At 42.8% G+C, this 23204-nt stretch overlaps 1 protein-coding gene across 2 annotated transcripts in view; it reads left to right on the top strand.

The window, feature by feature from the left end:
- The window catches only part of MINPP1 (multiple inositol-polyphosphate phosphatase 1), a 130068-nt gene that overhangs the window by 17415 nt on the left and 89449 nt on the right, over positions 1-23204 (top strand). For both annotated transcript variants that reach the window (XR_003942129.1, XM_030203081.1), the window contains exons 3-4: positions 4011-4108; positions 11424-11557. Coding sequence is in view for 1 of the 2 variants with exons in the window: in XM_030203081.1 (XP_030058941.1) it covers positions 4011-4108; positions 11424-11557 (232 nt within the window). In the remaining variant the exon portion in view is untranslated. The remainder of the gene's footprint in view (positions 1-4010; positions 4109-11423; positions 11558-23204) is intronic.

Genomic DNA, 23204 nt, shown 5'->3' with positions numbered 1-23204 from the left:
AGTGGCTAGGGCTCTTCAGCTTGGGGAAGAGATAGCTGTGGAGAGATATGATAGAGGTCTATAAAATGAGTGGAGTAGAATGGGTAGACGCAAATTACTTGTTTATCTTTTCCAAAACTACTAGGACTAGGGGACCCGTAATGAAGCTAACCAGAGAAAATGTTTTTTTCACTCAACATATCATTAAAATCTGGAATTCATTGCCAGAGAATGTGGTAAAAGCAGTTAGCTTAGCAGGGTTTTAAAAAGGTTGGATAATTTCCTAAAATAAAAACCCATACGCCATTATTAAGATGGACTTAGGAAAATCCACTGCTTATTTCTAAGATAAGCAGCATAAAATCTGTTTTACTGTTCTGGGATGTTGCCAGGTACTTGTGACCTGGATTGGCTACTTTTAGAAACAGGATACTGGGCTTGATGGACCTTCAGTCTGTCCCAGTATGACAGCTCTTATGTTCTTAAATGAGACTAGCTCAGTGGAGATTATACTCTGCCAAAATGCTCGAAAGAAATCGATGAATATGCTCACCGGTTTATCGGTGGTCTCCCTCATTGCCAGAACTGCCGAGCACATGCACTAATTTTCATCAAGGTGAGCTTCTCTTTTTCAATTATTATTATAGCTGAGACGTAGGTTTCAAGTTTCTGAATTGAGTTGTGCACAGGGACCTAATCTGGTCCCTATCCCCCTCCCTTCCCCCTTCAATTCCAATCCATTCTCTCCCGTTCCCTCCCATCCCCGCGGTAGTAATGACTTTTTTGTCTCCATCCTCGTGAATTCCCTTGGATTTCTTCAGGTTTTCCATTGTCCCCATTCCCATGCACACCTCTAGTCTACACTTTCAGGACATTAAGCATATGTGGGAATATCATAAGGAGCACTCTTTAGTTGTGAGTACTGACTTTAAAGTCTTATTTTTATGACGTTATGCCCATGCAGTTTAATATATGTTGGTGGAACCAGTAGGATGATGAATGTCAGTCTCATGGAGCACTATAATGAAAAACATTTTGAGAGTTTACATTACTGCAGCTTGAATTTTAATTAAGCTTTAGAAGAATTTTAATTACTGTCCATTCTGGGTTGGGTTATTTATTAGTCTGTTTAATTAAGTCTTAAGGTGGTTGTAATATAGAAGTGTGTCAGAATTGTTGCATTGTGAGTACCACATTTTTCATCTCTTGATGTATGTTTGTGATTTAGTGGATAGACCAGTTTATGGTATAAACAAATGCTCTCTTAAGCCATATGATGTTCATCAACATCAACAACCAAACCCTACAATCCTTTCCTCTCCCATGGAGATTCTCCATATTTGTCCCTTGCTTTCTGAAATTCAGATAGCGTTCCTATCTCTTCCACCTCCAACGAGATTCTGTTCCATGCATCCACCACCCTTTCTGTAAAGAAGAATTTCCTTTAATTACTCCTGAATCTACCCCCTTTCAACCACCTCCTATGACCCCTTGTTCCAGAGCTTCCTTTTAATTGAAAGAAGGGCATTTATACCACTGAAGTATTTAAATGCCTCTATTATATCTCTCCTCTCTTGCCTTTATTCCGAAGTATATATATTTAGATCTTTAAGTCCGTCTCATATGCCTTATGATTAAGTACATTGGACCAGTTAATAGAGGTCCTCTGGAATGACTCCATCTTGTTTGTATCCTTTTGAAGTTGAGGTCTGCAGAATGACTTATAGTTTTCCAAATGAGATCTCACAAGAGATTCATTACCTCCTTTTTACTGCTGGCAATCCTCTCTCTATGTACACAAACATCCTTCTGGCTTTGCTGTTACCGTTGCCACCTATTTAGCCACCTTAAGATCTTCATTTAGCACTACTCTTTGTCACCTTACTCTCAACACTTTTGTGACCCAGCGAGACCCTTTAGGACCCCATACTAAGGACACACAGGGGCTCATTTTTAAAAGAGAAAAACATTTCAAAAGCATCTTTAAAAAATAAGGCATAAAGTGGCATGTGGACGTTTTTCAGAGAAAAACGCCAAAAATCGCAATTTTTGAAACTCGGATTTGAGACATTTTTCTCTGCAGTGCTTCCGAATCACAAGAGGGCATGTTGGGGGCTGGATTTGTTCCATTATGGCAGAAAAACGTCCAGGGCTAAAGCTAGCCGTTTTGATCTAGATCTATTAAAAGTCACGTCTAAGTCACAAAAATGTGCCCTAACTGATCACATAATCACTGGAGAGATTAAGGCATGACCCCTGCCTTTACTCTCCCAGTGGTCACCGACCCTCTCCCACCCCCCAAAGATGTGAAAGACAGTACATAGCAGCCTCTATGACAGCTTCAAATGTTATAGCCAGTCCTACTAAGCAGTAAGCAGGTCCCTAGAGTAGCCTAGTGGTTGGTGCAGTGCACTGTAGAGAAGGGACCCAGGCTCAAATCCCAGCCTAACTAGTACAGTTGTGGTGGAAAGTGTGAGCCCTCAAAACCCACCAAAACTTATTGTACCTACATATAGATGACACCTACAGGCATAAGGGCTATTGTAGTGGTGTATAGTTGTGTACAGTAGGTTTTTGGAGGGCTTACCATACAATATAAGGGGGGTAATCTGGGACCTCTTATGTGAAGTCCACTGCAGTGCCCCACTGCTCTGTCCTCTGTTCTAGCAGTATTTCCTTTAATTTACTCCCTACTGAGGTCATAGTAACTGGCCTGTAATTCCTAGCCTACCTCTTAATTCTGCTTTCTTGGAGAGAACTCACATTTGCCCATCTTCAGTCGTCCAGGGCTGCTGCTTACTCTAAAAGAAGCATTGAAAAGGTCAGACAGCAGAGCTGCCAGAACTTTCCTAAGTTCCTTCAATACCCTCTCGTACAAATTTATTTACTGAAAAAATGACCCTATCTCTCCTTATATGTGACAGTTACATTGGCTGTCAGTGGAGGCCAGATTACAATTTAAAATTCTGGTCTTGACCTTTAAGACTTTTCATTGAGATTCCCCAAGTTATTTGATTAATCATTTTGAGTTTTTTTAAATAGGAATCATGGCAGAGTTACCAGAAATATTTTTTTTATTAGATTTTCCCTCAGTTTGTAAAATGAAGGCTTTGCATTCTCTCCAGTCCTTGCTGACATATCAGGCAGTTTCTAGCTGGAATTCTCTTCCTCCTTTCCTAAGACATGTAGAACACTACCTTGAGTTCAGGAAATTGTTAAAGACTTATCTTTTCAGAAAATATATTTCTAATTCATAGATGTTGTTCCTAAGATTTAAGGCGTCTTTTACTAAGGCACACTCACGTTTTTAGCGTGCGCTAAAATTGTGGGGGTGCTAAACTAATTAGAGACGCCCATAGGAATGCATTGGCGTCTCTAACGTTTAGCGTGACCACAATTTTAGCGCGTGCCAAAAACGTGAGTGCGCCTTAGTAAAAGACCTTCTGAGATTGGGATTTTTGTACAATCATCTGGAGTGTGTTTTTTTTCATGATGTTATCCGCTGAGAACTTGATGGTTGTTACAGGTTATAAGACCTTAATGTAATGTAATGGGAAGATTAAAGAACTTCAGCTCTAAAGAGAACTATTTACAGTAGTGTTTTTCTGTTTAAGGCTCGTGGACCAGTGATGACCCCTGGATACCTCTGGAGGACAGAAACCTTATGAAATCAAGCCGATAATATTTACTTTTGTTTAAGCAGTATCTAGTTTCAAATTATTCCTTTCAGTATTTTTTCCTCTCAAGATATTCTTGAAAGTTCAATGCAAAAATGATGTAAAGAAAAAAAAAATAACTGGCCAAATTCAACTAGAAAACCCCAGCTGCACAAATAACTGTAAATCTTGCTAGGCAAACTTTGGCTAGATACTTTAAGTGAATTTTAAGCCAACATAGCTACAAGTTTCCTAAAGAAAGCTAACTAGTTATCTTACTGTTTCAGTAACTCATTGAGAACAAATAAAGAGCGAAATCTGTGGGTTGGAGGATAAACTTAATATCTTGTTATTCTGGTTTTGGACTCATTTCAGATTTAATTCAAGTGGCTTTTTTCACCTGTTCCTTTGAGCTGGCCATTAAAAATGAGAACTCCCCCTGGTGCTCACTCTTTGAAGAAGAAGATGGCAAGGTAGGTCTGGCTTGGTGACTCGTATTTGCTGAGAATACTGTTCTGCTCTCCATACTTAAGAGGTTGATTCTCCAAGTTGCATGAAAAAATTGCAGATTCCATTTTCATCAGTGGGAGCTGCTCTCTAATAACTTTTATTTAAAAAACTCGTGCTCTTTTGTGAATTAGCCTCACAGTGGTTTCTCGAGTGTGTTTGAGTATGAAGTTTTACAGTGGGGGAAATAAGTATTTGATCCCTTGCTGATTTTGTAAGTTTGCCCACTGACAAAGACATGAGCAGCCCATAATTGAAGGGTAGGTTATTGGTAACAGTGAGAGATAGCACATCACAAATTAAATCCGGAAAATCACATTGTGGAAAGTATATGAATTTATTTGCATTCTGCAGAGGGAAATAAGTATTTGATCCCCCACCAACCAGTAAGAGATCTGGCCCCTACAGACCAGGTAGATGCTCCAAATCAACTCGTTACCTGCATGACAGACAGCTGTCGGCAATGGTCACCTGTATGAAAGACACCTGTCCACAGACTCAGTGAATCAGTCAGACTCTAACCTCTACAAAATGGCCAAGAGCAAGGAGCTGTCTAAGGATGTCAGGGACAAGATCATACACCTGCACAAGGCTGGAATGGGCTACAAAACCATCAGTAAGACGCTGGGCGAGAAGGAGACAACTGTTGGTGCCATAGTAAGAAAATGGAAGAAGTACAAAATGACTGTCAATCGACAAAGATCTGGGGCTCCACGCAAAATCTCACCTCGTGGGGTATCCTTGATCATGAGGAAGGTTAGATCAATAGAAATAAAACATGGAAAAGAAAATAAGATGATACCTTTTTTATTGGCCATAACTTAATACATTTCTTGATTAGCTTTCGAAGGTTGCCCTTCTTCGTCAGATCGGAAATAAGCAAATGTTGGTAGATGACAGTATATATAAGTGAAGCATCAAAGCATTCCAGTGACAGTCTAACAGGATGGGGTGGATAAGTGAGAGACAGGAAGAGGAACAGGTGAGATATGTATGGAGACAGGAGGGTGACAAAACAGTATGATTTTCAAAGCAGTACAATTTTATGGTTTATAATGGGCTAGAAAACCCAGATCTTTATTAAGTCCTGTCTGGTGGGTGTCAAAATATTTACTCATTCTGACTTCAAAGGTCTTACGTTCCTGTATTGTTTTAAAGCTCCCTTTTAAGATTCTTACCATGAAGTCACTGGTTCAGTGTCCTGGTTTTGGAAAGTGCTGCCCCACAGGCGTGACATCTTTATTAGTACTGGTATTTTTCATATGGTGTCTATGTAAATTAAATCTCTTCTTTAGCATCTTGTAAACTTGTAAACCTGAATGCGCACTTCATAGTCTTTAGCATTCTGTGTTGGCTTATGAAGAGATGAGGGGCTAGGACTAGCAACCTTGTAGTCTAACAGTGGCTTTAATTGATGACTGGAGAGGCTGTATCATTTCTCAATCCTCTGACATCTAGAAGGGGCTTATTACATACTTGATCTTCAACAAATGGCCCACCATTAACACACAAACAGAAGATAATTTAGTGAACACATTTTATACCACTTGAGCTCCATCATTGCAGAGGCCCCTAGAAGAACCTTGACTCAAACTTTTCAAACTCACAATTGAGCAAGACTGTGAAAAATTGTTTTCCAGATGGAGGTGTTATAAGGACAGCTGATCACTGATTATACTGTAGATCAGTGGTCTCTAGTTTTTAAGTTGAGGCCATGTTGGATCCAAATAAGCTGGAGAGCCGGCTTATATCTTCCCATGTAGGGCCCTGACAGTGCTGACCAGTGGGTGTTAATGACATCCATCCCCACCAGCCTGCTTTTCAGTTTCTTCATTGAGGGTATCATCAAGGAGATGGGTGTTTCCAAATGCGTTTTCTTTATCTGTTGAAAAATGCCTTGTTCTTCAAGCCTGTGGCTCTTCCACCTATCCACGTCCCCCTTTCTATTGCAAGCTACTACTACTACTTAGCATTTCTATAGCGCTGCCAGGGTTACGCAGCGCTGTACAAGTTTAAACACGGGGAGGGACAGTCCCTGCTCAAGAGAGCTTACAATCTAACGGTAACAGACTACGTAGTCAGTGTAGGTAACAGGAATGGGGAAGGTGGTTAGGCGCCAAAAGCAAGGGAGAAGAGATGGGCCTTGAGTAAGGACTTGAAGATGGGCAGGGAGGGCGCATGGCGTATGGGCTCAGGAAGTCTGTTCCAGGCATAAGGTGCTGCGAGGCAGAAGGGGCGGAGTCTGGAGTTAGCGGTGGTGGAGAAGGGTACAGATAGGAGTGATTTGTCCTGAGAGCGGAGGTTACGGGTGGGAACATACGGGGAGAGGAGGGTAGAGAGGTAATGGGGGGCAGCAGATTGAGTGCACTTGAAGGTCAATAGAAGCTTGAACTGTATACGGTAGTGGATTGGGAGCCAGTGAAGCGACTTGAGGAGAGGGGTGATATGAGAGTATCGGTTCACGCGGTAGATAAGACGTGCGGCGGAATTTTGGACAGATTGAAGGGGGGATAGGTGGCTAAGCGGGAGGCCAGCGAGGAGAAGGTTGCAATAGTCAAGACGAGAGGTAACGAGCGAGTGGACGAGGGTTCGGGTGGTCTGTTCAGAGAGGAATGGGCGAATTTTGCTAATATTATAGAGGAAGAAACGACAGGTCTTAGCTGTCTGCTGGATATGGGCAGAGAAGGAGAGGGAGGAATCGAAGATGACTCCGAGATTGCGTGCTGAAGAGACGGGGAGGATGAGGGTGTTGTCAACAGAGACGGGAAGAGGAGAAGAGGGTTTGGGTGGAAAGATAAGGAGCTCAGTCTTTGCCATGTTCAATTTCAGATGCCGGTTGGACATCCAGGCAGCGATGTCGGAAAGGCAGGCTGAAACTTTGGCCTGGGTTTCGACTGTGATGTCGGGAGTGGAGAGGTAAAGCTGGGTGTCATCGGCATAGAGATGGTACTGGAAACCATGTGATGAGATCAACGAGCCTAGGGAAGAGGTGTATATCGAGAAGAGAAGTGGTCCAAGGACAGATCCTTGAGGAACCCCAACAGAGAGCGGGACGGGGGTGGAAGAGGAGCCATTAAAAGATACTCTGAAGGTGCGTTGGGAAAGATACGAGGAGAACCAGGAGAGGACGGAGCCCTGGAACCCAAATGAGGACAGTGTGTCAAGAAGTAAATTATGATTGACGGTATCAAAGGCGGCAGATTTGACGAGGAACAGGTCATTGCAGACTTTAGAGAGTGCTGTTTCTGTCGAGTGTAGTGGGCAAAAGCCAGATTGAAGCGGGTCGAGGACAGCCTGAGAGGAGAGGAAGTCAAGGCAACGGCTGTGGACAGCACGTTCAAGTAATTTGGAGAGGAAGGGTAGAGAGGCAGAAAGTAGGGGGGAAAAAAAGGAGAATGATGATTTTTGGAGGGTGAGGGAGAGGGGTAAACCAATACAATACAATGAAACTTTTATGTTCCCAAAGTCCCATAGGAGCTCTGTGCGGTTTAACAGTAAGAAAGGAAACTGGGCATTGGCCTCTAGGCCTTGAATTGAAGAACTCAGCTGTAGATAGTTACTGTTAGAGCTGCAGTTCTTTCATCTTCCCGTGAGAGGGCACTCCTTGCTAGTGTGACACACACATGATTTGTGAGCCTGTTTAACTTTGGTTGTACTTGTGTTAGGAATGCAATTTTCATCAGCAGGTACTTTTTACCTGCTGACTTTGCATTGATTTGCAAAGTGAAAGGATATTCATATTTTCACAATTGCAGTTTGCTTAAGGAAAATATACACGCAGATACTTGCATATTTTTTTTCTAACTGTAGTTTCTCTGACCAAAGTAAGATGCCTACTTTTGAAAATGCAAAAGCATCTACGTTGTTGCCATCCCAGCCTGTACCTGGGAGCTTCCCACCAGATGCTTAATATTGTGGAACAATGTGTGTACTTTCACTCACATGTATCATATAGGGTAGAAAACTTTAGAATAACCCATTTTTCATGGGAATAGTGTGCGCTCAGGGCGGGACTACCGCTTTGGGCCGCTCTGTTAAAGGGCCCCTAAGACATTTGTAACACACTAGAGATCACACTTAATTAGAAAATTCACTGTCTCGCCTAAAAATACAAGTAAAATTTAAGTCACTAAAGTGCACCATAAACTTTTAACCCCAGCAAACCACCCTGTATATGGTGTCTTCTGCTACCCAAATCATATCAGCTCAAAATACAGTGCTGTACAAATTCTATACATATATCAAACAGATGTTAACCATTTCTTTCACTTAAAAAAAGATCTGATGGAAGCAGTAGCTAAAGTGTGGCCATGTTGGGTCTTTAAAATACTGTGTTTTAATAAAGTGGTTTGTATTTTCAGCCTTCTCACTAAGGGGTCCTTTTACTAAGGTGTTCTAATGAATTTAGTGTGCATTAAGTGTTATGCAGCCCATAGGTATACATGGCATTCAGCACACACTAAATCCGTTAGCGCACCTTAGTAAAAGGACCCCTGTATTCTTACTATTTCTCCAGTGCCATTTCCAGTCATTGTATCATGTATTGTACCACCCGAGACTGGAGCCTGCCAATTACATTACTTGAAATTCGTAATAACTGCACTGTAAGATATTCATCTAATCAAAACTGATGAGTGAAACTGAATAGAGGTTTGTTCTCTTGTCCGTTTCACTCCAGCTTTATAATCGGAGGGCAATTTTCAAAGCTGTTTATATGGGTAAATTGACCTGTCTGGAAAAGTCCTTATGGGCTTCCCAGCAGCTGTCCGGTTAGAATGATTCCTAGGGCATGTTAAGATGGAGAAAGGAATCAGCTTGTCTGCATGACATTTTCAACAGTATGAATGTTTTCCCTTCCTCTGCCACAACTGCACAAATGACAAGTGCAAATCACATGGCTGCATTTAGCATGTATACTTTATGCCAGGTAAGTTTCTAAGAAAACCTACCTGTTTAGTTTCTCTGAAAATTTGCTAAACAGTACACTTGGTAAAAGTATCCATGTACTTTAAAACTATGTGGGCTGTTTGAAATTCTGCATCTTAAAAGTGCAATAGATGTAGATCTCCTGTTATACAATGCACATGGATTTATTTATAAGAAACATGTCATTTCACTCTTTAGGGGCCCTTTTACCAAGCGGTGGTAAAAAGTGATCCGCAATAGAGTTGGTATATGGAATTGCCATGCACTAAGGCCACTTTTTTACTATGGTGAGAAAAAGGCATTTTTTTTTGTTGTGGAGTCACTAATGGCTGTGCTGTAATATCAAAATTAGCGTGCAGCCATTTGTTGCTTGAGCCCTTACAACCACCTATTTAGTAGGCAGTAAGGGCTCACGCATTAACACTGCGATAAACAGGCAGCACACAGCAATGTGCCCACGCTACCTAATTATCACTGGGAATGCCTATCCCCCCCCCCCCCCCCCCGGTGCTAGAAAATTTAAATGATTTTGTAGCACAGGAAACAGCACACGGCAAACTCAGAACTATCACTGGGCGCCTGGGCACTTCTGGCAGTAGTGCTGTTTTGCTGCGTGCTACCCGCACGGTAGCCGTGCCACCTCTTGGTTAAAGGCCCCCTTAATTTCTTGGAAACTGGCTTCCTGCTATGAGGAGAAGCCCAGGCTATGTATGAATGTGCTATGTAGTAACTGGAGAATAATGTCTGGTAATTGCATTTAGTACTATTGTTATTATGTAGTCATTTTTATAAATATGTATTTATTCCACAGCAGAAGTAGAAAATGTTTAAAATAATTCATAGAGCCTTTTTGACTAGGGTTTGGACTCACCAGATGAGGCTGTGGGAAAATGACAATTGTTTTATGTTGCATGGTTGAAAGGGATACTTGGGTCCATTCCTTCTTTTAATGTCCCTGCCTTCAGGCCTGTGCACACTGCACTGTGACTTAGATTAAATGGGTTATATGGGGGCAGTTGATTGGTCATATGGACTAATGTTATTGGGGTCCTGGGAAGGCCAGGAATCTAGGAAATAGGTTCCTGGCGAAGGGGAAGAAGACAATTTTATTGACTGCAGTGTTTTTGATTCATAAGATATTACACAGGTGCAATTGTGAAGAACCCCTCTTGTATAGTCAATGGTTGGCTGCTATGCAACTGCCCATTTGGCAGTTTTGTATCTATAATTGCCCAAAATCAGAGTTCTCTTAATCCTTACTTTTTGATATCATAGTCTTCTTCTGTAGAGAGGATCCCTGAATATTAGAAGTTTTCTCCCTTTAGTATAGATACTACTTTGTAGTATAGATTGATCTGTATCTGTTAAATAAATTCACCTGTACAGAGGAGTAGATACCAGCCAGCAGTGAAGTTTTTTTTCCTAATAGGTACATTAGGGCCCTTTATACAGAGCAGCAGTAAGCCCAACGCAGGCTTACCGCTTGCTCTTCTGGTACTGCCGCCGGCCCAACGCGGCCGCTTGCGGTAGTCCCACCCCAAGCGCACACCATTTCTGGGGAAAAAGAAAACCCCCAGAAATGGCTTGCGTAGCACTGACCTAGCGGTAATTGGGCATTGCCGCACACTTTCCAGTTACTTCTGGGTTAGCGCAGGAGCCCTTATCGCCACCTCAGTGGGTGGCAGTAAGGGCTCTCTGCCACATGGCCACGTGCTAAGAGTTCTCTTACCGCATGACCATATGTGTCTGGAGGCTTTTTACCCCGTTACGTTAAAAAGGGCCCTGGAGTTTGGGAAAAATGGCCCCTGCCGCTAGCACAGGGCCCTTTTTCTCGCTGCTTTGTAAAAGGACCCCATAATGCCTCAGGAGGACTTAAACCCCTGAATTAGATGCTGTTTGATGGTTCAGTTCTTTTATTTCTCATTGAATTCTTACTTTACTATCTGGCAAGACCAACTAGCAGACTGAAAGAATCATGTGTTTACTGACTTTACGATACTAATGTACCATCGTATGCCCTCAGGAGGTAATTCACAAAGAAATATCAGGTTTTCAGTTTTTCATTCCCTTTTTTTAGAAAGGAAAAGGGCACACCAGCCATAGAAGCACCATCTTAGCTTAGGCTAACCTTTTTTTCTCTTTTGATATTTCACTTGGTATGTTAACGCACCTTCCCTTGATGTGGGCTTGTTGCTTTTCTTTTCTGTCTTGATGGATATTCCTTGTTTACATTTTCTTGTACATTGATTGGTAGTATATTTATGAAACTTTTGATTAAACATAAAAAGAAGGGAAAAGGGATACATTTGCAGCATCCACTTCATCAGCAAAAATTATGCAATTTCTCCCCTCTAGGTGTTAGAATATCTGAACGATCTGAAGCAGTACTGGAAGAGGGGATATGGTTATAACATCAACAGTCGATCCAGCTGCGGCCTCTTTCACTACATCATCAAGAAATTAGACCAAGCAGTCTCAGAGAGCAATAGGTAATAAGCTAATGCAGTCATTTAGAGGAAGGCAACTCTGGTAGTGTAACTGTTGTAGCAAATATGCAAGTGATTTATGTAGACTAGCTTTTAGGCCTTTACCACCAATGGCATGAAATTGTGTCCTTGTACCTGAGGTGATGCATTTCAAGGCTAGGTCACAAGAGTTAATGCTCATGTGAAGTTAAACAAATGAGTCAAATAGCTGCTGACAAAGTTCAGAGTTGTGTGTGTGTTCATGGTCAACCATCTCTTGCGCCACAAACTGTCAACAAACAAGTTTGGCTCTTAAAGTTTAGCCCAGATTGGATTTCTCAACAGTAGGCTTCTTGGAGGTGTGTTATGAAGTGGAAATACTGCGATTTCTTGGATCCAGGCAAGTAAACTTGCTGTAGTACTCCAAAAATGAAGATCTGGCAAGGTGATATTATTTAGCTACTGGGTATCAGTAGGTCACAGAGTGCCACTAATGATCTGAATTGCAGAGTTCAACTGTAGATCCACCAAATAATAAAGGGTCTTATTCTATAAAGGTTATGCTCCTAAAATGTATGCTTCTAAAGTTATGCTCCTAAATTACGAGCATAATCTATGCTCCACAATAGACTAAGTTCGCAATTAAGGAGCATAAATTATGCTCTTAAACTTAGGAGCGTAACCTTTATAGAATAAGACCCAAAGCCCATGTAACTTCAAGTCCACAATATTGGGGAGTCAAAATACGGAAACTATCTAGGAAAATCAAAACAACAAAAAAGGAAAGAGCACTATATCCTTACTACTACCATGTTAACTGCTTAATAATTCTTATGTTCCAGTGGTGTCTGGAAAGGTGACCATTGATCTTTTGCTGTTAATAAATGAACTGGGTTGGGTGGGCTCAAAAAACACATATTGAACTGAATGCAATTTTAACCACCTGACTTTAGAAACACGCTTATCTTATGGTGTTTCATTTCATAATAATTTCTTTAAAGAAGAAACATGCTTTTCATTTTGCAAGTTATTTTTACAGTCCTTTGTGAGTGAACTCGGAACAAGTTGTTATCAGGAGGCATTTGGCCCATGTTAAGGGACAATCTGAAAATTGTCCACTTTCAAAGCAGTTAAAAGGCTTCCCACTCTGGAACAACCTGTGGACTTTTAGCCATACTGAGAGAAGGTGTTTCCAGTGTGCATTTAGAGTAAAACATGTGGTAGGCATGAAGATTAGAAAATTCTTTGTTTTTAGACAAAATTCTTTGCACAGTTTTGCTTGGTGAATTGGCACAGTGGCTGCAGGCAAAGAGAATATTCAGTCTTCTCTCAGGGTAGACAGTTTTGAACATGGCCTCTTAAATGCCTTCCTGTCAATTTGTTACACCTGAGTTTAAAACGGTCATGCAGAAGATGGCAATATTAACCCAGTAAAGACAAACAGAGCTTTGAAGGCCAATGTTCAAAAGATTTGTCTGGGTAACTTCTGCAGGTACTTGGCCAAAACATAGCTTTTCATATCCCTTCTTCTGTCCTTGTGGGACAGAATTTATCCAGTTAAGGGCTGTTCAGTTAAACTTTATCAAGTAAGTTGGGCCGCACAAATATCGGATCAAAAGTTATCTGGTTATCTATAACTGCTTATATTCAGAGTGGAACTTTCCTGGTTAGCGTATATGTTAGTATTCTAAACAATTACGTGTATATCACATGTGTAAATGTTAATACCTGTGTTATAGAATTACCCCCCCCCCCCCCTTAGTGTTAAAGATTGCTCCGTCTGTCTTTCTCTACACATAGCTCTATGTCTGGAGAAATACACAGGAGTATAAAAAAGGAGGCCACTTTGTATTGCCAAGCAGTAGCAACTCTATCGTTTCTTGGTTCTTTGACTGCTAGAAAGGGCATATTTATTAACAAATGGTCCACCGTAAGCGGGTCCTACCTGAATTAGAAGTATGCCTTCAGGGATCCAACCCCCATGCATTGAAAAAAAGAGAATGGTGCTGTGAACAAGGCAGTTGTGTGCTACCAGGGACCTGACCCCTGTGGCATGGAAGAGGAGAGCTGTGGGGCTGCAACCGAGGCAGGACTACCCGAAAGAGGAAGGACTGGGGCTGATTAGAGGTGTGTGGAGAATGACAAAGAGGGGAATAGAGAGTGAGAAGAGAGAGAGAGAGGCAGAGCACAATAAGGAAAAAAAGAGGGGAGGAGAGGAGGAGAAAAGGGAAGGAAGGGTAGAGCAGATGTCACCTCTCCCTCCTTCCACAGATATACGCAAGCAACCTCTTGTATACTTTTCCCACTTTCAGTGCACCCCACTGCTCATACATCCCTCTCCCAATCACTCTTGCATTACTTGTCTTGAGCCAATGTCACTCAACACACGTACATTTGCACATTCATTCACATGCATCCACTCACACACGCACTCAGCAAACATGCCTTTGTATAGCGCTCTTTTCAACTTCTTGTATGATTATTTGAAGCAGTTCAGAGGAAGGTGACCAAAATGGTGTTGGATCTGCATCACAAGACATATGAGAAGAGACAGAAGACCTGAATATGTATACCCTAAAGGAAAGAGAGGGGTGATAGGATAGACATTTAAATGCTTGAAAGGTATAAATGAGCAAACAATTCTTTTTCAGAGATAGGAAAGCAGTAGAACTGGAGGGTATAAAATGAAACTGTAAGGAGATAAGCTTAAAAGCAACATCAGGAAATACTTTATCACCTAAAGAGTGGTTAATGCCTGGAATGCCCCCCTGATGGAGGTGGTAGGGACAGAAGCAAAAAGGCTTAGAATAAACATGGAGGATTCCTGTCTAGCAAGATGGATCTAAGCAAAATAAATGGAATAAAGGTACAATCCTAAAGGCATAGAGGAGGTAATCTGCATATTTTCTTCATGGATGGAGAATGACATGTTTGTCTTGATTCTGCTGGACATATCTTCAGCATTTGATATAGTAAATCATAGGTCCTTCTCCAGTGGTTGAGAGATCTAGGTTGATGTGGACAGGTGTTGGTATAGTTTCCATACTTTCTTTCTAATTGGAACCAGCAGATATGGACAGGGCATAGACGCTCAAATCTTCTGTGACTGTAGTTTGGCACTTTCTTCTGTATCATTCATTATGTTTTGTCTCCTTTCTGTTCCTTGCTCTCAGAGTTGAATGCCGTTTTAAAATATACATGATTGATATACAGTTATCCATTGGGGTTACAAGGGAGATGCAAAGGGAGAATGGAAGGAATATGGGGACAGTAAATAGGGGAATAAGCAAAACATTACGGGATTGGTTTTGAGCAAATTGCTGTGCTTTGAAGTAAGATGCTGATACTGGGCAATATTAACAATATTGAATCTATGCTAACACTGAGAATACATCATGGTGGCTTTGCTGTAGAACAGGAAGTGAGAAACTTGGGTGTATTACTGGATGACCAGTTATCTTTTAAAGTACATCACACATGTAGTGTGGGGTACATTTTTAAAGATCAGTTTAACTTAAGTCATATGGTCTTTATCTGCTGTCATTTTCTATGTATCTATCTAGTTTGCCCACTTATACTAATATTAACCCTTCCTCTCTCTCAAAGATCTTCTGTGTTTGTCCCAAATTTTCTTCATTTCAGATACAGTTCTTGTCTCTACTACCTCTGCTTGAAGGCTGTTTTCCTGCATCTATAATCATTTCTATTAAAAAAAATTATTTGCTTAGATTTGCTCCTGAGTCTATCCCTTTCCTCTTTCATCCATTGAATCTTTGTTCCAGAGCTTCCTTTGAAATGGAGGATTAAGTATTGGATTTTGACAGGTGATGTATTATAAACACTACCATTAACAGGGAGTTGGATTAGTATAATGGGTTTTTATAGGATTCCTGTCAAAATATATTCATTTGTTACAGTTCAAGATATGGCCACTTAGCTGCTGACAGGATGCAGCTAACAATGAGTTTCTGAGCCCAATTAAGATTCTTTTTATTTTTTTTTTTGATTCAACATTTGCAAATAAAGACACAAAGAAACAATCTTTATATAGAAATATGCCCTGAACCATTAATATTACTAAACCAGCAATTATAACATCTAATAAAGTATTAAATGAGTATCATAATCCACAAGAAAGAAGAACCAAGAGGAAGCTGGAACTAAAAGGAAATTTGTCAGATTAAGATTCTAACCTTTGCCAGGCATGCATTGCGTGAATTCATTGCTTTGGTGAAACTATGTATTCAGTCACCTCCCATCTCCTCCAATCACATGGAAATTGATGCATTCAAACCTTAATTTAGGAATAGCAACAAGGAAGGGCCTTGTGGTTAAAATCCCATAGCCTTTTAGTTTTCCATAAGATAGGCTGACTAAGCTACCCATATAATATCAGTTTTATGAGTTGATCCTCAGCTGTGGAATGTGTTACCAAAAGGAGTAAGGAAGAAGAATGATGATCTCAAAATTTGGAAGGGTTTGAAATCCTACTTTCATTCAAGCATTTGGGATATAAGCTGTTGAGAAAGAAAGGAAGATTTTTATGGGGCTGTTGGCTGTATGGAATAGCTGTTCTCTGAAGGGTCCTTTTACCAAGCTGTGGGGAAAAAAGCCCTGCGGTAGTGGCGGGGGCCATTTTTCCTGTGCGTCAGGGCCGTGTTTACAACAGTGGGTAAAAAGCCCCCAAAACAAAATGCCCATGTGGCAGGGAGCCCTTACCGCCACCCTAACAGGGCAGCGCGCGGTGATACCTGATTACTTCTGGGTTACCGCCACTCTAACCATTTCTGGGGGGGTTTTATTCCTCTGGAAATGGCATGAGCTCAACTCGGAACTACCGCTGGTAGACACATTGGGCCAGTAGTAGTCCCGGAATAGCGACCAGTAAGCCTGCGTTGGGCTTACCACCGCTCTGTAAAAGGGCCCCTGAATTTGAGTACTTTGATAGGACACCACTGGTTCCTATCACAGATTGGCCACAGGGGGGAGCCCTGCATCCTTCTGTTTCAGGCCAACCCAAGAACATGTGAAAGGAATGACATTCTCCCTTTAAGAATGTGCAAATGCGGGCCTGGTTAGAAGTAGGAGCATCATTGCCCTTCTAAAAAAGAGGCAAAAGCCAGCATCCCTATAGGTGGGCAGTTAAGAAGGGGGAGCCTGAAGACCTTTAAAAAGCATTCCCTAGGATGAAGGAAGGAGTCCTACTGGTAACCACAGAAGATGGATGGAATAGATTGACAATCCCAGCAAAGGAAGAAGTACTTACTTTAATGGGTTACTGAGGGATAATGTTGTAACACTGTGTTGGACAGTAATTTTGGAGTGAAGTCTTTGTTGTTTGGAGCTCTCCACTCCTCCCTATTCCGTGCAAAACAGGACTATTACACCCAATTGACCAATTCTCTCAGCTCCAACCCTCGTCGTCTCTTCACCACCCTTAACTCCCTCCTAAAAGTGCCCCCCGCTCCTACTCCCCCTTCTCTCTCTCCTCAATCACTGGCCGACTATTTCCGCGACAAAGTGCAAAAGATCAACCTTGAGTTCACGACCAAGCCACCACCTCCTCTTCACCCTCTAACCCTCTCCCCCATCCAACCTACCCAGGTCTCTTTCTCCTCCTTCCCTGAGATCACCGAGGATGAAACTTCCCGCCTTCTTTCCTCCTCGAAATGCACCACCTGTTCCTCTGATCCCATCCCCACCAACCTACTCAACACCATCTCCCATACCGTCACCCCCGCCATCTGTCGCATTCTCAACCTCTCTCTCTCCACTGCAACTGTCCCCGACACCTTCAAGCACGCCATTGTCACACCTCTCCTCAAAAACCTTCACTTGACCCTACCTGCCCCTCCAACTACCGCCCCATTTCTCTTTTACCCTTCCTTTCCAAAATACTTGAGCGCGCCGTTCATAGCCGCTGCCTTGATTTTCTCTCCTCTCACGCCATCCTCGATCCACTTCAATCCGGTTTTCGCCCTCTGCACTCGACTGAAACGGCACTCTCTAAAGTTTGCAATGACCTGCTCCTGGCCAAATCCAAAGGTCACTACTCCATCCTCATCCTCCTCGATCTTTCCGCCGCGTTTGACACTGTCAATCATGACTTACTTCTTGCCACGCTGTCCTCTTTTGGGTTCCAAGGCCCTGTCCTCTCCTGATTCTCCTCTTATCTCTCCCACCGCACCTTCAGGGTACACTCCCATGGATCTTCCTACACTCCCATCCCACTATCTGTTGGAGTTCCCCAGGGTTCTGTCCTTGGACCCCTTCTCTTCTCAATCTACACCTCTTCCCTGGGCTCGCTGATCTCGTCTCATGGTTTTCAGTATCATCTTTATGCTGATGACACCCAGCTATACCTCTCCACACCTGACATCACTGCGGAGACTCAGGCCAAGGTATCGGCCTGTTTATCCGACATTGCAGCATGGATGTCCAACCGCCACCTGAAGCTGAACATGTCCAAGACCGAGCTCCTTGTCTTTCCTCCTAAACCCACTTCTCCTCTTCCTCCACTCTCTTTCTCTGTTGATAACACCCTCATCCTCCCCGTCCCATCTGCCCGCAACCTCGGAGTCACCTTCGACTCCTCCCTATCCTTCTCTGCGCATATCCAACAGACTGCCAAGACCTGTCGCTTCTTCCTCCTCAATATCAGCAAAATTCGCCCTTTCCTCTCTGAGCATACCACCAGAACTCTCGTCCATGCTCTCATTACCTCTCGCCTCGATTACTGCAACTTACTCCTCACCGGCCTCCCACTCTGCCATCTATCCCCCCTTCAATCTGTTCAGAACGCTGCTGCACGTCTTATATTCCGCCAAAACCGATATACTCATACCACCCCTCTCCTTAAATCACTTCATTGGCTTCCGATCAGATATTGCATACAATTCAAGCTCCTCCTCCTTACCTACAAATGCACTCAGTCTGCGGCTCCTCACTACCTCTCCACCCTCATCTCCCCCTATGTTCCCGCCCGCAACCTCCGCTCACAGGACAAAGCCCTTCTCTCAGTACCCTTCTCCACCACTGCCAACTCCAGGCTCCGCTCATTCTGCCTTGCCTCACCCTATGCCTGGAATAATCTTCCTTTACCCATACGCCATGCCCCCTCCCTACCCATCTTCAAATCTCTGCTTAAAACTCACCTCTTCAATGCTGCCTTCGGCGCCTAACCGCTCGAGAAATATAAAATACCCCAATCTATCCACCCTATCAGATTAACTGTTCACTCGTCCTCTAGATTGTTCACTTGTCTTTAGTTTGTTCTCTTGTCTTTTAGATTGTAAGCTCTTTGAGCAGGGACTGTCCTTCTATGTTTGAATTGTACAGCGCTGCGTAACCCTAGTAGCGCTTTAGAAATGATTGTTGTTGTTGTTGGAGCTAACAGCCAGGGGTGGAGGACAGGGCCATAAGGTCATAGTGAAGTATTGCCCTGTCCAAGGGGTGGAGGCTTTTTAACTGAATTCTTAGTTCTCCAGAGAAAGTGCTCAGTTCAGCATTGGTATGTGGAAGAGAAATGTATTTAATTAGAATTACCCCCCCCCCCTAAAGGGAGGAGACTACGCATAGGGCTGATTTGCATAAGGCTAGTCCAAAAGAGCATAATTTGCTTATTGTCCAAATCCTGCTAACCAAGTATGTTTTGTCATATGGGAAGAGCCTGAATGCTTTGGAAGAACCAGAGCTAGTATTTTGGCTAAGGAAAGGAGGTGCTAGGTGGAATGAGTGCCTGAACAAGGGTGTTTGAAAGTGTCACCCTGATGTGAGGAGGCTTAGTACCCAGGACTACCAGAGTTATTGCCGTTGCTGCAATTGACTGTCTGTGAGCTCTTTTTATACTTTGAATGTGAGAGAGAAAGGAATAGTCTTGATACGCGCTATACAAATCATTTTTTTATAAATACACAAATATGGGAGCAATATTTTGTTAAACCTTCAAAACAGCTAACTTCTGTCCTTGTCAGTGATAAGTTCTTGGAGTGAGAAAGCTGTACATCTTTAAAGAAGGTCTTTTGGATGGATACTAGTATGAGCATTAGGGATGTTGTGATAAGTAAGAGGCTGTCCTATCCTGGGCAGGCCCCTAGATGGCGCTGTTCCCCTAAGAATGTCCAGGATGTCCTGGTGAGCCACTAGAGGGTGTCTGTAGGGGAGTGCATAGACGAGGTCACTAGGACCGGGGAGAGTCCTGGGATAGCTACAGGTGCAGGCGGTTATGGGCTGGGTCCTGTTTAGCTATTAATCATTTTATACCCACCTGAGTTGGGAAAGGGCTGGAAACCTGGTAGCTGAGGAAAGAAGCTTCCCTGGAGGTACTGGCTAGGCTAGAGACTTTTAGTGTTAATCTGTTGAGTATTGAACTGTGCAAGAAGAAATGTTTAAGCTGGAAGATTGCACTGAGTAGGAAGAAATGTTTAAGCAGGAAGAACTGTTTAAGCTTGTGAAAGTGTTTTAAGCTGGAAGAAGTGTGCCCCAGGGAGCTGGAATAAAGAACTGTTTGGTGCAGTGTGCAGGGTTGGACTTGAGTGATTAGCATCTAATCTGCATATTTCTACAAGCTCACCCTGAGTGAGAAAGGGACCCAGGATTTTGAGGTTGGTGTGTGTTCAGGATACTGGGAAGAGACTGCCTGAAGCTCTGCTCGTGTGCCAGAGGGAGAGCGGGAGAAGAAGCCTCATCTTCACAATGTACTTGTCAAAAATGTTCAGTTTTGTTTATATTCAGTTCAATCACAAGTTTGTTTTTGGAGTCTGAATTTTAATCATTCGGAACATTCAAGGTCCATTAAAGTTAGTGATCCAAGCAATTTTGCAGTCAGATGATGGGGGTATTCAATCTGTTTGTTTATATGGCTGCATTTTAATCGTGATTAATCACACAATTAAAAGATTGTATTTACTTTATTTATTTATTTCCTACTGCAGCTTCTTGTGACTCTGGGTAAGTCACTTAACCCTCCATTGCCCCAGGTACAAAATAAGTACCTGTTTATAATATGTATACTACTTTGATTTTAACCACAGAGAGGCGGTATATCAAATCCCATCCCCCATCCCTAAAGAACTGGTGATCTTCCTTCCCTCCCTCTCCTCTTTTCCAAGATCCATTGTCTCTTTCTTTCCTAGGGTCCTCTCCCTCCCCCCATTGTCCAGCACTTCTCCATCTCTCCCCTCCACCTCCATGAACAGTGACACAAATTTGGTGGTGAGCAGCACCAAGTTCTTCTAATGGCTGCTGGAGCTCACTGCCTTGGCCAAAGCTTCCATCACTGACCCCTCCAGTTCATGGGTCTGCAGCATACTCCCCTTCCCCACCCGGGGTTCAGCATCTCCCCCCCCCCTTCTCAATCCCCTCTGCCAGCCTACCTTAAAGATGGTCTTCTATTGGTCCCTGGAAGTGGCAGCATTGCACATATGCTACCTGTGGCCTGCCCTGAAGCTTTCCCTCTGGCCTGTTCTGCCTCCTCGGACATCCATGTTTTGTCTGCATGGGTGGGATGGGTCAGAGGGAAAGCTTTGGACCAGGCGGCAGGCAGCATATGTGCAATGCTGCCATTGGCAAGGATCAACGGAAGACCTCTTTTAAGGTAGACTGCTGCAGGGTAGGTGATATTAAAATGTGGGTGGGGGGAAGATGGATTGGTTTGAGAACAGGGCTTGGTAGTGGAAGAGAGACGAGATGTTTGAAGGAGACAGGGATGCTGCAATACAATTAATTTTTTTAATCATGATTGGTGGCTACTACATTGCTCGCTGAGTTAACTGCGATTAAAATGCAGCCCTAATTCTTAATCAAGGTTATAGAAACCTGGCAGGCATCTGCCACAGAGGCAACAGCCATTCCAAGCTATCAATGGTGTCATGGAAACCCCATGACACCAAAAGAGGAGCAAAAGGCAATAACAATGGACTGAAGATTCCAAGCCTTAGGAAGGAGCAACATAATTTCTGCATTGGCTGAAAGATTCCAAAGTACTGGGAGAGGGATAAAGTAGAAGCAGCATGGACAGGAAGACTTCATGGCATCAGAAGAGGAGTAAAATAGTACCAACATTGGTATGGTTGGCCCAAGGTACCAGGAAAGGATCAAAACAGCACTAGTGTTGGCATGGAGACCCCAAATCCTCTGTATATAAGGCAGAGAAGCACCAAGTGGGTTAACTAAGGGTCAGAGTTTTGTAGGAGAATGAGCCCATTTGAGAAGTGCATGAAAGAACATACAAATGGCTCCATATACAGGATTATATTGTACATGTAATTATTTATTTACATTTGCATAGCCATCTAACATTTTCAGATCTAGGTGGAGTACAGTAAGAACAATTTATAAATACATAAAAATAATGTAAAAACTAAAGTAAACCATCTGTAAATGTTACATCACCTAAATGTTTGAAAGAAAAATGCCAAGGAAAGTAGATGGTCAATTACGTACCTATAGTTTAGATACACGCACTTACTCTAACCATAGAGTTAGTTTAAGTGCTTGTGCCTAAATACCAAAGATATGAATATAATTGTGAGTCCTACTAATGCTCCACCCAGACTCATGTACATGTAATTTTCAGATATGCACTATCCCCTAGATTTTATATATGCCACGGTCCTGAGATATGCGTTACTTAATTGACTGATGAGCTATTAACGAGCAATAATTGGCCACTAACAACCTATTATTGATATTAATTGGCACTAATTAGGATTTACGCATGTATCTGACTCCACACTATTCTGTAATGCTTGGCACCCAAATCGGATAGCATGCAACTCAAAATGGCTGTAGTCAGGGGCGATCTGAAAAATTGTGTGCATTGTTAGAGAATACTAGGTCTCCACGCCCAACTTGGGTGCCAGTATTACACTAGAGGCCAACCGAATTGTGGTTTTAGATTCAGCATTTTTGGCGGAAACCAAAACCATAGGCCCATCCTCCCCACCCCCAAGCCAGCTTTCTGCCCCCCCCCCCCCCCAACAGAAAACTCATTCCTCCCCCCCCCCCCCCCAGGTCTGCCCTCCTCGGTCCTACCTTTTAAAAGTCCTAGTGGTCTCTTTGGGGCAAAAGCATTTCAAGTCTCTTCTTCTCCCATTGGCTGCATTGTGAAAATGGTGGCTGTGACTTCCTGCAGCAGTATCACAAGACTGCCATTGGAGTTTGCAGCTGCCATTTTGGAATTGGGAATGGCATGAGCAGGAGCAACTTCCTGCTCATGCTATTCCCAATTCCAAAATGGCGGTCGTGACCTCCCGCTGAAGTCTTTAGTGGTAAAGTGCAAGCCCTCCAGACTGACGATTCACTTGCACATAAAAGAAGTCTGCATGTAATCAAAGTGACCATATTCAATGCATTATTTCAGTAATCACACAGAGCCAGTATAGGCCTCATATGCCACTGGAAGCTATTTAATGTTCTTGAAGCAACATGGCTGTTTACTTCCCAATTGTCAGTGGCACTCTTTCCTTTGGCACTTTTGCTCCAGCCAACTTGGCCCTCTTGAATGCCATGTCACGTTTGGAATTGCTCTCCAATAAAGACCTGTCTCATTTGCATTAAAAATATCACATTGGTTGGTAATTTTTCATGATGCCAACATTTGTTACCCATTTTTCTGCACCTAACTCATCTACATCTTGTTTTTCACCATGCTGTTTCTTGAACTTGATGT

Source organism: Microcaecilia unicolor, chromosome 5, assembly GCF_901765095.1.
Source record: "Microcaecilia unicolor chromosome 5, aMicUni1.1, whole genome shotgun sequence".
In the NCBI taxonomy this organism is placed as follows: Eukaryota; Metazoa; Chordata; class Amphibia; order Gymnophiona; family Siphonopidae; genus Microcaecilia; species Microcaecilia unicolor.
This window is presented reverse-complemented; position numbering and strand designations above follow the sequence as displayed.